The 17,845-nt window shown below is 35.0% G+C and overlaps 1 protein-coding gene across 1 annotated transcript in view; it reads right to left on the minus strand.

Moving 5' to 3' along the window:
- Positions 1–17,845, minus strand: part of ube3c (ubiquitin protein ligase E3C) — a 242,176-nt gene that overhangs the window by 160,776 nt on the left and 63,555 nt on the right. Inside the window, exons 8-11 of the mRNA XM_051929116.1 lie at positions 16,744–16,897; positions 12,892–13,112; positions 10,093–10,247; positions 9,537–9,724 (exon numbers count right to left, since the gene is read on the minus strand). Of these exons, the coding sequence (XP_051785076.1) occupies positions 9,537–9,724; positions 10,093–10,247; positions 12,892–13,112; positions 16,744–16,897 (718 nt within the window). The remainder of the gene's footprint in view (positions 1–9,536; positions 9,725–10,092; positions 10,248–12,891; positions 13,113–16,743; positions 16,898–17,845) is intronic.

A 17,845-nucleotide genomic window follows, 5' to 3' on the forward strand; every position in this document is an offset into this window, starting at 1 on the left:
GATTGTTAGAATAAAACAAATGTAAGTATTTTTTACTATGCACTTTACCTTTAACACTGGACCAAAGACCACTGTGTATGGGATTGCATTTTTTGGTTTTCTAGTCAAATTTGGAATGGTAATTTCTTCAAATATTTTTTTTTTACTTCAAGCATTACATGGGTATATTTCATATCTCACATGGGTGAACATGAAATTTAGCACAGCACTGAGTACAAAGCTCTATCCATCCAGCCTTTATTAACCCCACTTATTCCAATTTATATGAGAAAAATCATGGTACACTGCAGTTTATACCATCAGCATTGAGCACAAGGTTGAAACCAAAAGCGTGCAGTTTGCCAGTCCAATCATGAGGCACACTTACTTATACAAAGTTCGTCAATTCACAGTTACCCTAAGAAAAACCCACATAGCACAAGGGGAGAATGTGGACACTCTACGTAGACAGCACCCAGTCGAAGATGCAAGACTGCAGCACTCTGAAGCTGTGAGGCAGCTGCACTAACCACAATGTGACAGTACAGTCCTATTTAACTGAAAGTAAGGAAGAATATTTCTTTTCACTCTGCAGCACATGATCATGTTACTCTTCACACTGGAATGACTGAAAATACAGTTAGGTCCATAAATATTTGGACAGAGACAACTTTTTTCTAATTTTGGTTCTGTATATTACCACAATGAATTTTAAATGAAATCACTCAGATGCAGTTGAAGTGCAGACTTTCAACTTTAATCCAGTGGGGTGAACAAAACAATTGCATAAAAATGTGAGACAACTAAAGCATTTTTTAACACAATCCCTTCATTTCAGGGGCTCAAAAGTAATTGGACAAATTAAATAACTGGAAATAAAATGTTCATTTCTAATACTTGGTTGAAAACCCTTTGTTGGCAATGACAGCCTGAAGTCTTGAACTCATGGACATCACCAGATGCTGGGTTTCCTCCTTTTTAATGCTCTGCCAGGCCTTTACTGCAGCGGCTTTCAGTTGCTGTTTGTTTGTGGGCCTTTCTGTCTGATGCTTAGTCTTCAACAAGTGAAATGCATGCTCAATTGGGTTAAGATCAGGTGACTTGGCCATTCAAGAATTTTCCAATTCTTTGCTTTAATAAACTCCTGAGTTGCTTTGGCTGTATGTTTTGGGTCATTGTCCATCTGTATCATGAAATGCCGCCCAATCAATTTGACTGCATTTAGCTGGATTTGAGCAGACAGTATGTCTCTGAACACCTCAGAATTATTCGGCTGCTTCTGTCCTGTGTCACATCATCAATAAACACTAGTGTCCCAGTGCCACTGGCAGCCATGCACGCCCAAGCCATCACACTGCCTCCACCGTGTTTTACAGATGATGTGGTATGCTTTGGATAATGAGCTGTTCCACGCCATCTCCATTCTTTTTTCTTGCCATCATTCTGGTAGAGGTTGATCTTGGTTTCATCTGTCCAAAGAATGTTTTTCCAGAACTGTGCTGGCTTTTTTAGATGTTCTTTAGCAAAGTCCAATCTAGCTTTTCTATTCTTGAGGCTTATGAGTGGCTTGCACCTTGCAGTGCACCCTCTGTATTTACTTACATGCAGTCTTCTCTTTATGGTAGACTTGGATATCGATACGCCTGCCCCCTGGAGAGTGTTGTTCACTTGGTTGGCTGTTGTGAAGGGGTTTCTTTTCACCATGGAAATGATTCTGCTATCATCCACCACTGTTGTCTTCCGTGGACGTCCAGGTCTTTTTGCGTTGCTGAGTTCACCAGTGCTTGCTTTCTTTCTCAGGATGTACCAAACTGTAGATTTTGCCACTCATAATATTGTAGCAATTTCTCGGATGGGTTTTTTCTGTTTTCGCAGCTTAAGGATGGCTTCTTTCACCTGCACGGAGAGCTCCTTTGACCGCATGTTGTCTGTTCACAGCAAAATCTTCCACATGCAAGCACCACACCTCAAATCAACTGCAGGCCTTTTATCTGCTTAATTGATAATGACATAACGACGGACTTGCCCACACCTGCCCATGAAATAGCCTTTGAGTCAATTATCCAATTACTTTTGAGTCCCTGAAATGAAGGGATTGTGTTAAAAAAATGCTTTAGTTGCCTCACATTTTTATGCAATCGTTTTGTTCACCCCACTGAATTAAAGCTGAAAGTCTGCACTTCAACTGCATCTGAGTTGTTTCATTTAAAATTCATTGTGGTAATGTACAGAACCAAAATTAGAAAAAAGTTGTCTCTGTCGAAATATTTATGGACCTAACTGTATATGGCGCTGCAGGGGCTAAGGAATGGTATATGTGAAGTTTGTGAGTGAAATGTGGCTTTTTAGCAGTAGCAGCATATACACCATTGATATTGTATGATGGTTAATTCATACTATAATTATTCTGTCATGTCCCTTGTAAGAAATGTAACTTAATAAAGTGCATTAACTGTTATTTACAGATGTATCTAGCCAGGTCAGCTAAACTGTTAGAGTTTCATAGAACTTAAGTAAATCCAGGTTGTATGATGCCTCATTTACACATTTCAGTACAATGTGCAAATAAAGTCCATGAACATTGTCACGTGTGTGTGGCACTGTTCAGATCCTTTCTCTCTTTCTCCCTCTGCAGACCAGGTGATTGATGACCCTACCATCACTGGTGCCATCTCTGGTGTCCGTCATCCTGAATCCGCCCCTTCCTACCATCTTCCTTCATAAACCAGCTAACCAGTTACTTCGGTTCTGTTTGGACTCGTGTCTGTAATGATGTCAACACAACTAACTGCGTGTTTATCTATTCAAAACTGTCAAATTATACGGTGTTACCAATCCTTCCTCTTTACCGAAACAATGCAGACAAAAAACTTGTCCAACAAAAGCAAATTATTACAAATTTTTTTCATGTGAATTTAAGTAAACTTAAATATTTTACTATTTCAGTTGTGACGAATTTGCATCTGAGAATTATCTTCCAGGCTCATCAGAGGTAAATACTACCACCAAGGGACACCAGAAGGTGTGATCAATGACTCTTCTGTCTCTTTTTCCACCCATTTCTCTGGGAAAATGCCCACTGAGGGCAACTGACCACGTCCCTTTTGGACCACTCTTTAGAGCTTCTTAACTGTAGCCAATAGCTAAGCATATCTTTTTGTTCGTTATTGGGCTATCATATGCCTATTATTTTGCCTCAACTTACAACTTCCAGTAAACAGGGTGGCCTGGCTGGCACACACTTCATTTGGATTGTTGCATTTATCACAAACGACAACACAGTATATTAACTTCAACATTTTAATACATTTTGTTCTATTTTTCTATGAATAAACACATTCTGCGTGGATGCTCTCTCAACAAGTAGGTAGACAACAAACGGGGGAGCACGATAATACTTGAAATCTACAAGTTAGTTAGTATACAAAAATATCGAAGTGCTGATTAAAACAAGTAATTGACATAGCAAACTATTGCCAATTTAACAATGATAACATCTGTGTTTCAAATCATCAGTAGAAGAGAGAGATGACAAAATGCTACCAGTGTCATTTGTGGAGCAGAGGATGTCATGTGAATCTAGCATTGTAGCTAGTGTTTACTGGTGAAATTCGGCAAAGCATTTTTCACAACAAATATTCTGTGGTCACTGGTGGCCTTATTCAGATTGGTTTTATATATATAAAACTTTAATTATTTTAATTTGAGGAGTACAATAAGCCAGTGTTTCTCAAAAACTGTTATAAGACACACATCTGATCACCAGTTGCTGCTGCCAGTGGTTCACCTAAGCAATTGACAGCACTGCACGTTCTGATGGTGCTCATTTCACCAAGGGGCTGCTTGTGGGTCATCAATGAAGTTCAAAAGGCAAAACTGGGTCTCTGCAGCTGACCGTAATGAGAATATTATGATTACTGTCCCCATATAGATAACACTGATCCCTGTGGCTGGCAACATAGCATTGAATTGCTAATATGTAATCTCAAAAAAGTCTTAAAGGATCCCTCCGCTTCCTCCTTCTCATGTCAGAATGATACCCCATTAAATAACAACAATAATGAAAGATTTATTTCTATTTACAAGGCATTTCTTTCTTCTTGATAAAAGAAAATAGTGTGAAGCATCTGCACAGATACATAGGAAGCTGCATCATCAAACAATGGAATGAGACAGTTGCACACTGCTGTTTGGTGGCATGTACAAGTGTGCCTCAAGGCTGGAACTGTGTGGTTGCAATGATCTTTATTTTCTTATTGCTAGTTGGTGGCAGGTCGGTGTATTATGTTTGCAATATTCGGTCTGTCTTTGTCATTTGTTGTTTGTGGCATGGTGGCACAGTGTTTAGCACTGCTGCCTCACAGCTCGGATCACATTTTTGGACTCAATAATCAGTCCAGCATAGTTGGCAGTCCACTCCCAAGCCCTCAGGGACAGTTAAAAGACCATTTCACCCTTATAATCCACTCACAACCAGCTCAGATCCTCCTTCCCCACTGACTACAATGCATTTTGTAAAGTTTTTGAACGTTTCCATGATTTTGCCAAACTCATGGCGGAGCAAACTCCACTGGACAAAAGAAGTTTCTTCTCCTTGTCATCCCTGCCAATCTCTTCCCACTGCAGACGACTGCAAGCCTATCAATAAAGATGTGCAGAGCAACTTGCTTAAACAAGAGCCTTTTATGGCAACAGTAGTATCCAAAATAACTTTAAATAAGAAAAAACATTAAATATGTGAATCTTTACATACTTTAAGCCAGTGGTTGGGGGTATCTGTACATTTTGGTCATGAAAATCTTAGTGGCTTCATAGTGAGGGGGACTTCATTGGGTTGGTAGGGGATTGGCAGTAAGAGATGTAGAAAAATTCCACGTTGTTTTCTTTTTATAACTCCAAAAATTAACACTAAAAATTAATAATATTGATCAATCACTACTTTTTCTAGTTGTAACTTTAAATGAATTCAAGACAGAAATAGTGTTTGAGGTCTGATAAACTTAAACAGTAAATATCAGCCTCATATTGAAAAGACTGAACCGGCCAAGTCTTTCCCTCTAACTATGGTAAGATCAGAGGATCCATACAATTCTCTTTAAAGCTACTGAAATTATATCAGATCCTGAAGGGCACTACATTATAGTGGTGGGGAAACTATACAAAACTAAATTAATTCTGTCTAATATGTATTCACTGAATTTGGATGTAAAGAATTCATGGGTCAGGTTTTTGTATTCACAATATATGCTCTTGTAAGCTGCTAATACAATTCCAATACAACTCAGAGTCCTGCCATGTGCAAAAGTTCGCTAATGACACTGCTATCGTGGGCTGCATCAGGAATGGGCTGGAGGAGGAGTATAGGGACCTAATCAATGACTTTGTTAAATGGTGCGACTCAAACCACCTACACCTGAACACCAGCAAAACCAAAGAGCTGGTGGTGGATTTTAGGAGGCCCAGACCCCTCATAGACCTAGTGATCATCAAAGGTGACTGTGTGCAGACCTATAAATATCTGGGAGTGCAGCTGGATGATAAATTAGACTGGACTGCCAATACTGATGCGCTGTGCAAGAAAGGACAGAGCCGGTTATACTACCTTAGAAGGCTGGCGTCCTTCAACATCTGCAATAAGATGCTGCAGATGTTCTATCAAACAGTTGTGGCGAGCGCCCTCTTCTACGCAGTGGTGTGCTGGGGAAGCAGCATTAAGAGGAAAGACGCCTCACGTCTGGACAAACTGGTGAGGAAGGCAAGCTCTATTGTTGGCATGGAGCTGGACAGTTTAACATCTGTGGCAGAGCGAAGGGCGCTCAGCAGGCTCCTATCAATTATGGAGAATCCACTGCATCCACTTAATAGTATCATCTCCAGACAGAAGAGCAGCTTCAGCGACAGACTGCTGTCACTGTCCTGCTCCACTGACAGATTGAGGAGATCGTTCCTCCCCCAAACTATGCGACTCTTTAATTCCATCCGGGGGGGTGGGGGATGGGGGAAACGTTAACATTTAACATTATATATAGTTATTGTCTGGTTTTCACCTGCATTATTATCATTCTTTAATATTATTTATCGTATCAGTATGCTGCTGCTGAAGAATGTGAATTTCCCATTGGGATTAGAAAAGTATCTATCTATCTATCTATCTATCTATCTATCTATCTATCTATCTATCTATCTATCTATCTAATACCAGAAGGTTAAGGCTTCTTTAAGACAGATCATCAACAACTTGTACTGTAACTAAAATGACCACAATAATTTCACGTTTTGTCAAGGATCACAACCTCTTAGGCCTATGGAAATCTGTCTGCCGATATTTAAAATAACATTATTTTCTTTGTTAATAAATCATTTTACTCAAGACCTGACTACTTTTTCTTGATAATAACTTTCTGCCCTCTAAAATTTGACAACATGATGCAGTTGTTATCTCTGCCCATGCTTCTCTTATTCTGAAACACAAATCTACATGCTTCACTAGTACAACTCATTTTTGGTAACTCAACCCACTGACAGTAGTGGACTAAAATGTTATTCTATTAATCTCTACAGCAACCAATTAATTTTACCAAATGCATTACGGCTGGCATCAACAACTATAGTTCTCAGAAGCATAAAGCATAAATAACTTTTTAAGTCTGGCCCCTGTAGAAGTATTTCATTACTAAAATCAGACTTAAAACAATTAAATGCAAAAAGCTTCAATGACTATTTAGTGTAAAACATACCCCTAAAGTGCCTGATGTTCCAGAGGTTCTCTTACTGCTGGATGCAGATAAAGCTTTTGTTAAAGTAAAATAAACTTTCTTTACTAGACAATTCATAAAAATAACATGAATTTTGACTTTTTTACACTAGAACAAAGAAGCCACAAAGGGACGTCTGTAATCAAAATCGTCCATCCATCCATTATCCAACCCGCTATATCTTAACCACAGGGTCACGGGGGTCTGCTGGAGCCAATCCCAGTCAACACAGGGCGCAAGGCAGGAAACAAACCCTGGGCAGGGCGCCAGCCCACCGCAGGGCAAGCACACACACACACACACCAAGCACACACTAGGGACAATTTAGAATCTCCAATGCACCTAAACTGCATGTCTTTGGACTGTGGGAGGAAACCGGAGTACCCGTAGGAAACCCACGCAGACACAGGGAGAACATGCAAACTGCACGCAGGGAGGACCCGGGAAGCGAACCCAGGTCTCCTTACTGCGAGGCAACAGCGCTACCACTGCGCCACCGTGCCGCCCTTTCTAACCATTAATATTTCAGTTTTTTAAAATCAGTCAAAACTATAATCACATATGTTTAGAATGCAAAGAGGCATCCATCCATCCATCCATTATCCAACCCGTTATATCCTAACGCTTTTTGCAATTTCTATTGAACCCCAGGCTATCTGGCCTGAAAACAATCACAGAGAAGAGGGATAAAGGTTTAACATAAGGGTAAGAGTTTAAAAAATGTAATGTAATTTCTGCAATATGCTGGAATGAATCAAAGAACATTTTTACAGTTTTTAATTTCTTCATTTCACTTTAGCTGGAAGAATTAGTACTGTTTTGTCAAAATGGATATTTCGATAAAACTCTCATTTCCATAATATCCCTATATATTGTAACAAATACTTTTTTTAAAGAAGAAAAAGGTAGATACAATTTTAACTTTGTTCACTCTAAAACATACATTGGCATAGCATAACCAAACTTCCAGTTTTAATACTGTGCTGTGGAAGTAATTAGAAGGTAGCAAAACCACACCTTCTTGGTTAGCCATAGAAAAGAAATCTTGTTCAGACTCATCTGCATCTGATTTCCTTTGTGTTCCAATCATTATTAACTATTACCATATTATAAGTAACCTGCCTCGACTTTATTTTCTCAAAATACAATATCAATGCAAATGCTATTCTCAAGCTGATCCCACTCATGACAATCATACAGTATATTTCAGCCTTTTTCAGCCTATACACTATTTTAGTTTATGGAGGTCACTCGGTATCCACACCATCAGAGACCTATATTACCGACAACATGTATGCATCCTTTGTACAGCCTTGAAATCCCTCAAACACAATCTTCCACACTAGTTTTATTGCAAAACGCTCAAAACCTTACCAAAAGAAACCTGCCTATCATCAATCGATAATTATTTTTGAGTATTATTTTAGATAGATAGATAGATAGATAGATAGATAGATAGATAGATAGATAGATAGATAGATAGATAGATAGATAGATAGATAGATAGATAGATAGATAGATAGATAGATAGATAGATAGATAGATACTTTATTAATCCCAATGGGAAATTCATTTTAGTAGTATTTTCAGCCTCTTACCAAATTAGGTGTGCACTTCTAAATGATCTTAGGCAACAATGAGATAGGGACCTCTCGATTAGAATCTCAGATAAGGAATGGACCTCAGACATTCACAAGATACATTCTTCTTCAATATGTGCAAAGCACACTTTAAACTACTCAAAAAGTGTACATCACACACAAATCTATTTTGACTAATGTTATACAAAGACTATCGGGGATAAGATCAAAAGTGTAAATAACGCTTTCAAGTACTGACCTCTCTAGGTCAAATGTTTTAGAATGTCCCAAACCCCAAGCATATTTAGGTATAATATTTGCTTGGCTGTCTAGTGTTGGATTTACAGTTATTTACTGAGTTATCTCATATTATTTGGACTGAAATCAGTTGAGGTAACATTATGCAATGATTAATTCACTATGCTATCCTACACCACACTGTTTTGCTTATATATCAACTTATCTTACTCAACTGGAAGAATTCTGACCTATCCACCATACAAGATTCAATGGGAAAAATGTATTTTATCATTTAAAACTAAAAAAAAAAAAAATCACATTTTCTTAATTGGAAATAGCCCATGGCTTCAAGAGAGTTTGTGAAGAATTTATTAATGTTCTGTTCTAAAATAAGATTGCCACACCTCTGCTTATCCATTTTTTATTAAGAAAAAAAAATTTCCTTATGAGAAACAGCCCATAGCTTCATCAGAGTCTGTGAAGAATTTATTAATGCTCTGCTCTAAAATAATATTCCCAGACCTCTGCTTATCCGTTTTTATTACATGTTTTAATAAACATGAGGAATAATCTTATATTAACCTACCTGAACCAAGTAGAACAAGGGCGTTGAGTGTCACTGTATGAGTTGGTTTAATTTTAATAATTAATGTTTGTACTGTGTGTATTCTTGACTGAACTGTTTACTTATTGAAATATGGTTGCTAAAGTCAATAAAACAATACATAAAGAAATAAACAAACGAGTGAATAAATGGAAACTGCATGAACCTAGGGTAACTTTTGAGGAAAGAAAATATACAAACTTATTTTGCAAACTAAAATTAGAAAATTCGAAGAGTTTAACAATCTTTATGAAGCATTTGCTTCTAACCAAATTCATACTCTTACATAGTGTAACTCACAATTTATATAAATAGATAGTTGGCTTTCTCAAGAAGAATTAGACCTGTTTCAAGAAACAAAACCTATCAATTTCCTACCTGACTTTAGGAACCATCATGCGATGCTGCACCATCAGAGTGTGACAGATAGATGCCATCATGGTGAACACTTCCTCACTAGCAGAATCCCTCCAAACCAGGTTTAAAAGTGCATTTGTTTGCTGCTTTGTGTCCAGTTTGTGAATACACTCTTCGGTTATAACATGCACTGAAATTGTTGAGTCATCCTGCCAACAGTAATAGATGCAGAGATTCAAAATCCATAATATTAACCAAATATACCTGTTGTCTGCCCATGTGATTTTCCAACTGAAATGTGGTTAATGTCCCTATTTATACTTAACAGAAAAACGTGTGTGTAATTACAGCCAAAAAATGAAACACAATAATATTTTTAAAAAATGAATAATAGAACCCTGAATTGTTCAAAAGTGTTTAATTTTGGTGTTTGATAACCCTAAAACAAGTGTCAGATCACAGTAAGATATTTGTTGGAGACACTTGGAACCTTCCACTGGTAAAATGGAACACTACTAAAAACCCTTTTTGTAACATGGTAATAATTAGTAATTCCAAAAATGTCTTTCAGTCATACATTTGGTAGCACTGTTTTGATTCCAGTGTTGTCTTCATCTTCTGAGTCACTAAGAACTTCTTGTTTGCTGGTGCTGGTCACAGACACTGGCAATTGTGGCAGCAGAGTTTGTAGTGTTCTCAAATATAGTAGTAAACCTTCTTCTGAGAGGCTACCTGAAGGAATAGTACATATAAACAGTTTTGTCAAGCAGGTTCCCATTAAAGGTGCTCAGATAAATTGAGGTTATGATGGGTCAATTCTAGCTTTAGAATTCCAGCAGTGACAGTGACTGGTTTTCTTTAATCTGTTCTGTACTAAAAGTTCAACTGTAGTTTTTAAATGCTCTACTTGCTTACTCAAACTTGTTTTCAGAACTGCCCCCAAAAAAATTAATTTAACTGTGTATCTATCAACTGTATTACATAGAGCCATGCTATATGTACTTTTAACAATTCATGTATGCAGTCTAGAACCTTTCATGATTACAAAAGACATACACAGAAAATATGTTTGTATTTTTAACAGTTAATTCTCAGGCAGGAACACAACACGCTAAAGGTGATAACACTAGAAACATAAATGTGTGAATTTAAGTGCAGCTCTTACACTGTGACACCATCTAATCCTTTTAATTTAGTAGAGTACTGATTTCTGTAAATATTGTAATTTTCAACTCAAGCCAAATTCAATTCTAACAAACTCCATAAACAAAAAATTGGAAATAAAAATGAATTTGTTTTAACAAAAAAAAAAAAAAATTAAACTTAAAATATGAAAATACATATACACATACCCATAATCACATATAAATATTAGGGTGGTACATACTTTTTTTCTGTTTCAAAACTCTTGTTGAGTAGAATGGCCAGTTTAATAATATAGAAACTTAAATGTAAACCACTTGAACTATATATAACAGTGTTTTTTTTTTTCTCTGCATGTGGTATCAATAATAATAAAGCTATTTGCACACTCCAAAGTTATGTACTTAACACATTAATATCCAGACATAACAAAGTAATTCCCTGCCAATAGACACTTGTGTTCTAGGCAACAGTCTGCTTTTATTAAAATCAAAACTGTCCCACCCACCAAAAAAGCAAATGAATGTTGTTGTAGTCATTCTGTATTTAGCTGTGACAAGCAAATGTAATTAATCAAAAGCATTTGTAACAAATGCTAGCTTTAGCATAAATATACTATATTAAAGAATATACAGTAAAACCTTGATTATCCATCACTTGATTAACCGTCAGTCTCCATTAACAGTCAGGGCACACCAAAAAAAAATAAAAATAAATAAATAAATAAAAACCATTGCACACGCACCTACCTATTACTGTACTACTACTGCCGTGCAGCACACTACAAGCTTCGCACGCAGGAACAACTTTCCTTTGTGCTAGCGCATAGTGTTCTTCCCCAGCACCACAGTGTCAGTGACAGTTACGTACCTTCAGTTTTAACTTTTTTCTTTTGTTATAATTAATCTAATATACATTGTCATGGATGATAAATGTATGCATGTGGTATTGGAATTGTCACAAAAACTTAAATTACTAAAGATTTGCAAAATGGCGAAAGTACTACTTCAATTTACAGAGTAGGAAGAATGGTGAATGATATAAAGCATGATACTGACAAAATTGAAAAATGTGTCAAAAATGGAAACCACTGAAAGTATTGTTATTCTGTGTTAATGTTAATGTTCTTCTGTTTTGTAAATTTTCTTTTAAATTCTGTTATGTTTTGTTAATATATTGTAATGTGCAGGTAGCTTTTGATGCACTGTATGGAAGCAGAATGGATGGAATGAATACTTTAAGTGGACACGCCTCTCAGGGAGATGAGTGACCGGAGAAATTAGGAGAGAAAGGAAAGTGCAGCATAAGGAAGTTTTGAGTTGGGAGTCAGGAGACAATAAGCAGGAGTGTTTCTGCCATGGAGAGAAAAAAAAGTAAGTAGCAGGAGATAAACTAATTGGTAGGGAAAGCTTTCATTTGTAATTTTGAAAGTGTGTTCTGTAACCCAGATAACAGCGTAAAAGACAGGGCACCATTTGTTATGGAAGAAAGACTCCAAGGACAACACAGAAAACTCTAGTACCCCTGAGTTGTATTTGCTTATTACATGGGTCATTACAAAATTATAATTAATTTTGTTAAAACTATACTATATTTTGTTAATATAGTTTTTGTTTTGTAAATAAATACGACTATTCGCTAAACTAATCTAATGTATATAATTTTTAAAGTAGCTGTTCTGTTATCCATCTTTTCTATTATACGTCACAGCCTCAGTCCCAACCCCTGACGGATAATCGAGATTTTACAATACCTATAAAACAGACAATTGCTTAAAATAAGAGTCTTAAGAACTTAACCAGCATCATCATTTAAAGTAAAGGAAAAAGTATAATTCCTGAATAAACATATTTTACCAAGTCATTTCAATTTAAAAATAATGGTTCAAAGATGTAGGCATTACGTTTGAAAAACAGTAAACATTTCTTGCTATTTGGAAATGGTAAAAACTGAAAAAGTTCAATTAAAAATGAAATAAGGAAATTTGATAGGGACTGTAAGCTTTTATCAATTAAAAAGCATTTTACTCCTACATACAAACAAAACATTTATTACTTAGAAATATGCAAATCACTATAAAGTTTGTTTTATACTAACAATTTAACTGAAGATCCCCTTTTGTAAAACCCAAAAATTGTAATTTCCTGTCTTCAATAGTGTTTGACTTCTGCCAAAAACTGTGCTACAGTTTAATGGGGGAATGGTAATCTTCATTATTAAATATATATCTTACCTAGATGTGTTTCTCCAACAGCCAGAACAAAATAAAATAGCCAAGGTGCCTTGATGTTAGCCACATTCCACACACTCACCATCCCTAAAACTGCTTCAAGGAAAGGCTCAAAAGGGAAAGAAGACTGTATATCAGCCAGTGCTGGAATGAAAAAGTGGAATATCTGCTCTGTATATGGAGCAGCAATAAACTCCTCTGTGAAGGTTGCAAAAATATATTGCCTGCAGAAAATAAAAATAAATAACAAGGGGTTTCAGTCTTGCATAATGTTTCTGAAATACACTTTTATAAATTACAGGTACAACAGGAAAGAAAACTGTGAAAGGCTTGTATGCATGTTATGCCACAAAGCTGAGAAAATTACTATTATTTTTATTGAAATTAAATATTAATGATTTTCAAATGATAGACTGAAAACAGCAGGATGCCAGCACTAATGGGAAATAATGGGAAACAGTGAAGAGAAGGCATCATGCTAGCTCTGAAATAAAAGACAGAAATTGAACTTGGGACTACAATGAGATGTGAAGTGATCTGGCCATCACAGCTAACTCATCCGATTACTAAAATATGCCAAAGAGCTGAAATGTTTGATGAAGGCTAGGTTTCTTTTGATGACATCAATACCTGGTCAAAATGGAAAAATAAACTTACAATAAATAATAAGCCCTAATAAACTGAAGGAACAATTAAGCAATTTTACCAAATGGAATTATATAATGGTCACACATTAACTACTATGCATCCTTCAGTACGTAAATGTTCTAGTACACTACATCTGTTTTTGTTTATTTTTAAATAGCCCACAGTATGATGCATACTGAATCAAGCCAATGTGAACTGTTTAAATATATAGAAGAGAACTATACAATGTCATTTGTAACATGTAATTCTGTGAAATGTGAAGGTTTGTTGCTCTTTTTACTAGAGCTCTAGAAAATAACACTATTACTGGTAAATATCAAAGTTTATTGCTTTAGTTAATATACTGCCTTTGGAACAGAGAAAAAAAATTGAAATCACCAGGTTTTCATATTATTTTTTTTCTTAGTATAAATCTGTATTTTTAAGGCCACAATTAAATGTGCTGATGAATAAATCATATTTACTATTATAATTTATAAGTATTCTCTGAATAATGATAATTTTAAATCTTCTAGGAGTACCCCTAAAATATGAATTAACATTTGTAAAGACTGGGTCATAAGAACATATGGACAGTTTTAATGTGAACAGTCCATTCAGGTTTGGTCATTTTTTTAACATAAATTCAACAATGTCCTAGGGCATTTATTCAACAACAGATCTTAAAATATCAACTAGTAGTCAACTTCTTTTTAGCCTTCATAATTTTACACATCTAAAGTCATGTTGCCGCTATATCTTTCTTTTCTTTCCTTCCTTTCCCATTACTCATATGACAATTTACTGGAATCTAATAGTCAAATATCTACAGTGGAATCTAATTACTTTTATTTGTACAGTATTTCTGCATCACTGTAATGTTGTTCTTGTTTTTTTGCACACAAAAATGATCTGACTGTGATATCACAAGTTTATTAAACAGCTTAAGCATAACTTCTTGACTTGAACTGCTTGCCAAGTACTTAGCCTAACAGTCTAGAAATAGAACTCTATGTGTACTGCCAGGTTCTGGAAAGTGTCAAAATGTGTAAAACCTACGTGCTCCCTGGACAATTGAGATAAAATCTTTCTGACCTTCAGTTTCTTAATCCAGAGGATCATGTGCTGTAATATTCCATGAGAGATGCCAAGAGGTCATCTTATCTACATGGCCAAATCAACTCTCCTCTTGATCCAGACAAGGACTCTGATGTCCTCTTGTATTGCTAAGCTTCTCATCCTGGCAAGAAGAGTGAGACCAGCATCCTTGTACAGGATGATATTTTTTTTTGTTTCTTTTGTGTACAAGTCTTTATGTTTATTTAAATTAAGCAAAATTTAACACATACCTGAATTTTGCACCAGTTATTCAATTACCTTGTTTCTAGAGACTACACAAATATTGCTAATTCAGGGTCATTTTCAAATGTAACAAATCATTTCCTTACGCTTTATCTAAATCAGTTACATAAATTACTGACTCATGTGGAATTCCACTTTGAACTCATCTAACTCTAAAAATGTTTTCATACTGTTTTTTTTCTGTGCTGAAGTCATTTAAGATCAACTTAATATACTGCAGTTTGAAACTTTATTTTATTTAGTTTGATGATTATCTTCTCTCCATTTTGTCTTTTACTGTTTGTTTCTATTAATTGAAACATTATACTTTTTTAAAACTAAACTGCTTTTTTAATAGGATTGGTCGCATTGCCTATTGTAGTACTTTGGAATGTGGTATTTAGTGATTTTGGGTACATATATATTTCACTTATATATCATTAACTGTTTTGAGTATGCTTGAGTAATAGTCCATTTCAAGTGATTCATTTCTATTTAGCATTTTAAATGCTTGTGTTAATTTAATCTGCACAATCTCAAAATCATTTTTCATTAATTTAAAATTATTCCCTCTTAATGCAACTTTAATGGTGCGTTGGTTAACTATTCCAGAAATTTACTGTGACTTTTTCATTCACAAACACATAAGCAACACAAGAGTGTTCAAGGCTGATTGCATTTATACATGAATGTTTCATTCTAGGTAAAGATGATGAGATTCTTGAAGATGCATAAATGTTCTGTGGCAACAGACTCCAGTTTTTTTTTTTCTTTTGATGCTCTAACAAAAAGTATGTGTGAGTAGCATACTAAGTTACTTAACACACTCAAAAAATAAAAGACACATTTGGCACATAAACAATACAGTGGATGTGAAACTGAAACACATCACAGCTGAATACAAAACAGCAACAATCCAATGTACTACACTTACTGTATTTTATTATTTTGGAAAGCTGCATGAACCTTAGTTTCAATCGGAGGTACACCTCTCACCAACTTCTGCTGAAGCAAGTTACTCTCTTCACTGGTGTAAAATAGCATGTGTGAAGTAGGAAGCACACAGCTGCGTCTATTAGTTTCTAGGATTCAACAATTTGCTTCTATGCCTAAACAATGAGCTTATCACTCATTTTGGAATCTGTCTAATTTAAGGACAGCTTACAAATGGTTAAAAAATAATGAAACTGTGTTATGTGATTGGATCAACACATGAGAAAGCAATCACATTTTGTATGCTTTAATTGGCAGTTTTGTACATTTTTCATATAAAAGCCAGCCCAAAATATTCTGGAAGTTAAACTTAGACTCAACCAAGAAAAATGCTGGGTTAACCCTTCCTAGAAATCTTGACCAAGCTTTGGTACTGTATGTTACCAATTCATTAATGTACCACTTAATTAACAGATGTAGACCTTATGTGTAATAGAGAGGATATAAACTGTAGATACTGGTAGATTACTGATTTGAAAACCAAAGAATACTGAGAATAAAGAATATCTGTTCTTTCAGTTTTTTGTATATTTTATTTTCTCATGACAAGTCTTAATAAACTTTACCTTCACCATTTCCTTCAAATAAAATCTGTTAGTATTCTTTTGCATAATCATTTTATTCTTCTGTATCTGTATTTTGAAATTTATGACTTCCCTAGTACCTGTTACTGTTAAATGTTTATCAAAATATAGATTTTCCTGGTATTATTTATCCTATATGCATAAACAGAAAAATACATGATATTTTCATTATCTTGTCTATTCATGTCAGAAGGGTTCAATTATAATTTTCAATGCATCATTAAAAAAAAAAAGTTTATGAGAAATTGATTTATTTGTGATGGTCAATAAAAGCAAATATGACAGAAATCTTGTACAAAAATCTCCTTACCTTGCACCCTGAGGACAGGAGAAGTATGTAAAGTGCAATGGTTTAAGGATATGCTCCAAAAGAGTGCCAGCAAAGGGAACACGAGGAGCTTCACTGAACTCTAGACAAGATGGAAGCTTGTGATTTACTAAAATGTAAAGCGCTCTGTAGAGTCCTAAGAAGCAAAGATAAATACTGTAAATATAAAATCATTTTGCACCTCTATCACTAAAAATTACATGTTTCTTTGAATCATGCCACTCTTCCAGAGCCTACACAGGTAGCATCAGGTGCGCACCATGACTGACGGAAGGCTGTCTATCCAAGGGCATACTCATAAACACACCTATATTCAGAGAATAAGAATAATTTAGAGTTGCAAAGAAACTTAACTTGCATGTTTGTAGGAACTCTAATATATATATACATTTTTTAGATATCTCTAATTCGTTTCCCAATATCTTAAAATGGGTTTCTTGTCCACTTAAGATATCTTATAAGCATTTAATCTTGGGAATTAAATGCCAATAATTTGAAATTAAATTTGTGAATTTTTAAAATACATTTTAAGAGACAAGAACTTACTTCAAGACATCTGAATACCTAATTGTGATATCTAAAATACAATTAAAGATATCTCAACTTTGTTTTCAAATATCTTCCTGTCACTATCAGATATCTGATATACTGCATATTTCAGGATATCTGAAAATCGCTTCCTGATTATTTCAAAATACTGTAAACAAATTTCAAATACCTTAAAATAACATCCTGGGCATTTCAAGAAAATATTATACATATATTTGAGAGAAATCATGCATTACATATACCTCAAAATGTATTGTAAATAACTTAAAATACAGTAAACTGTATTTTGAGATATCTTGAAATTAGTATCAAATATTTCAAATTAACTACATTTTAGGATACCTGAAATACAAATTTGAGATACAGATTCTCAAAATGTTAATTTAACTAGTCTTAGTTTTAAGAATTTTTGTTGTCTATATTAAAACGTGAATAAAATCCTTTAAAAATTGTGTGAGCATGTGTGTATGCATACAAATGTATTAGACTATCAGAAAGGAAACTAAATTTAAAAAGTGGTCACAAAAATACAACA

The sequence above is a fragment of the Erpetoichthys calabaricus genome, chromosome 6 (genome assembly GCF_900747795.2).
Source record: "Erpetoichthys calabaricus chromosome 6, fErpCal1.3, whole genome shotgun sequence".
Taxonomy (NCBI): domain Eukaryota; kingdom Metazoa; phylum Chordata; class Cladistia; order Polypteriformes; family Polypteridae; genus Erpetoichthys; species Erpetoichthys calabaricus.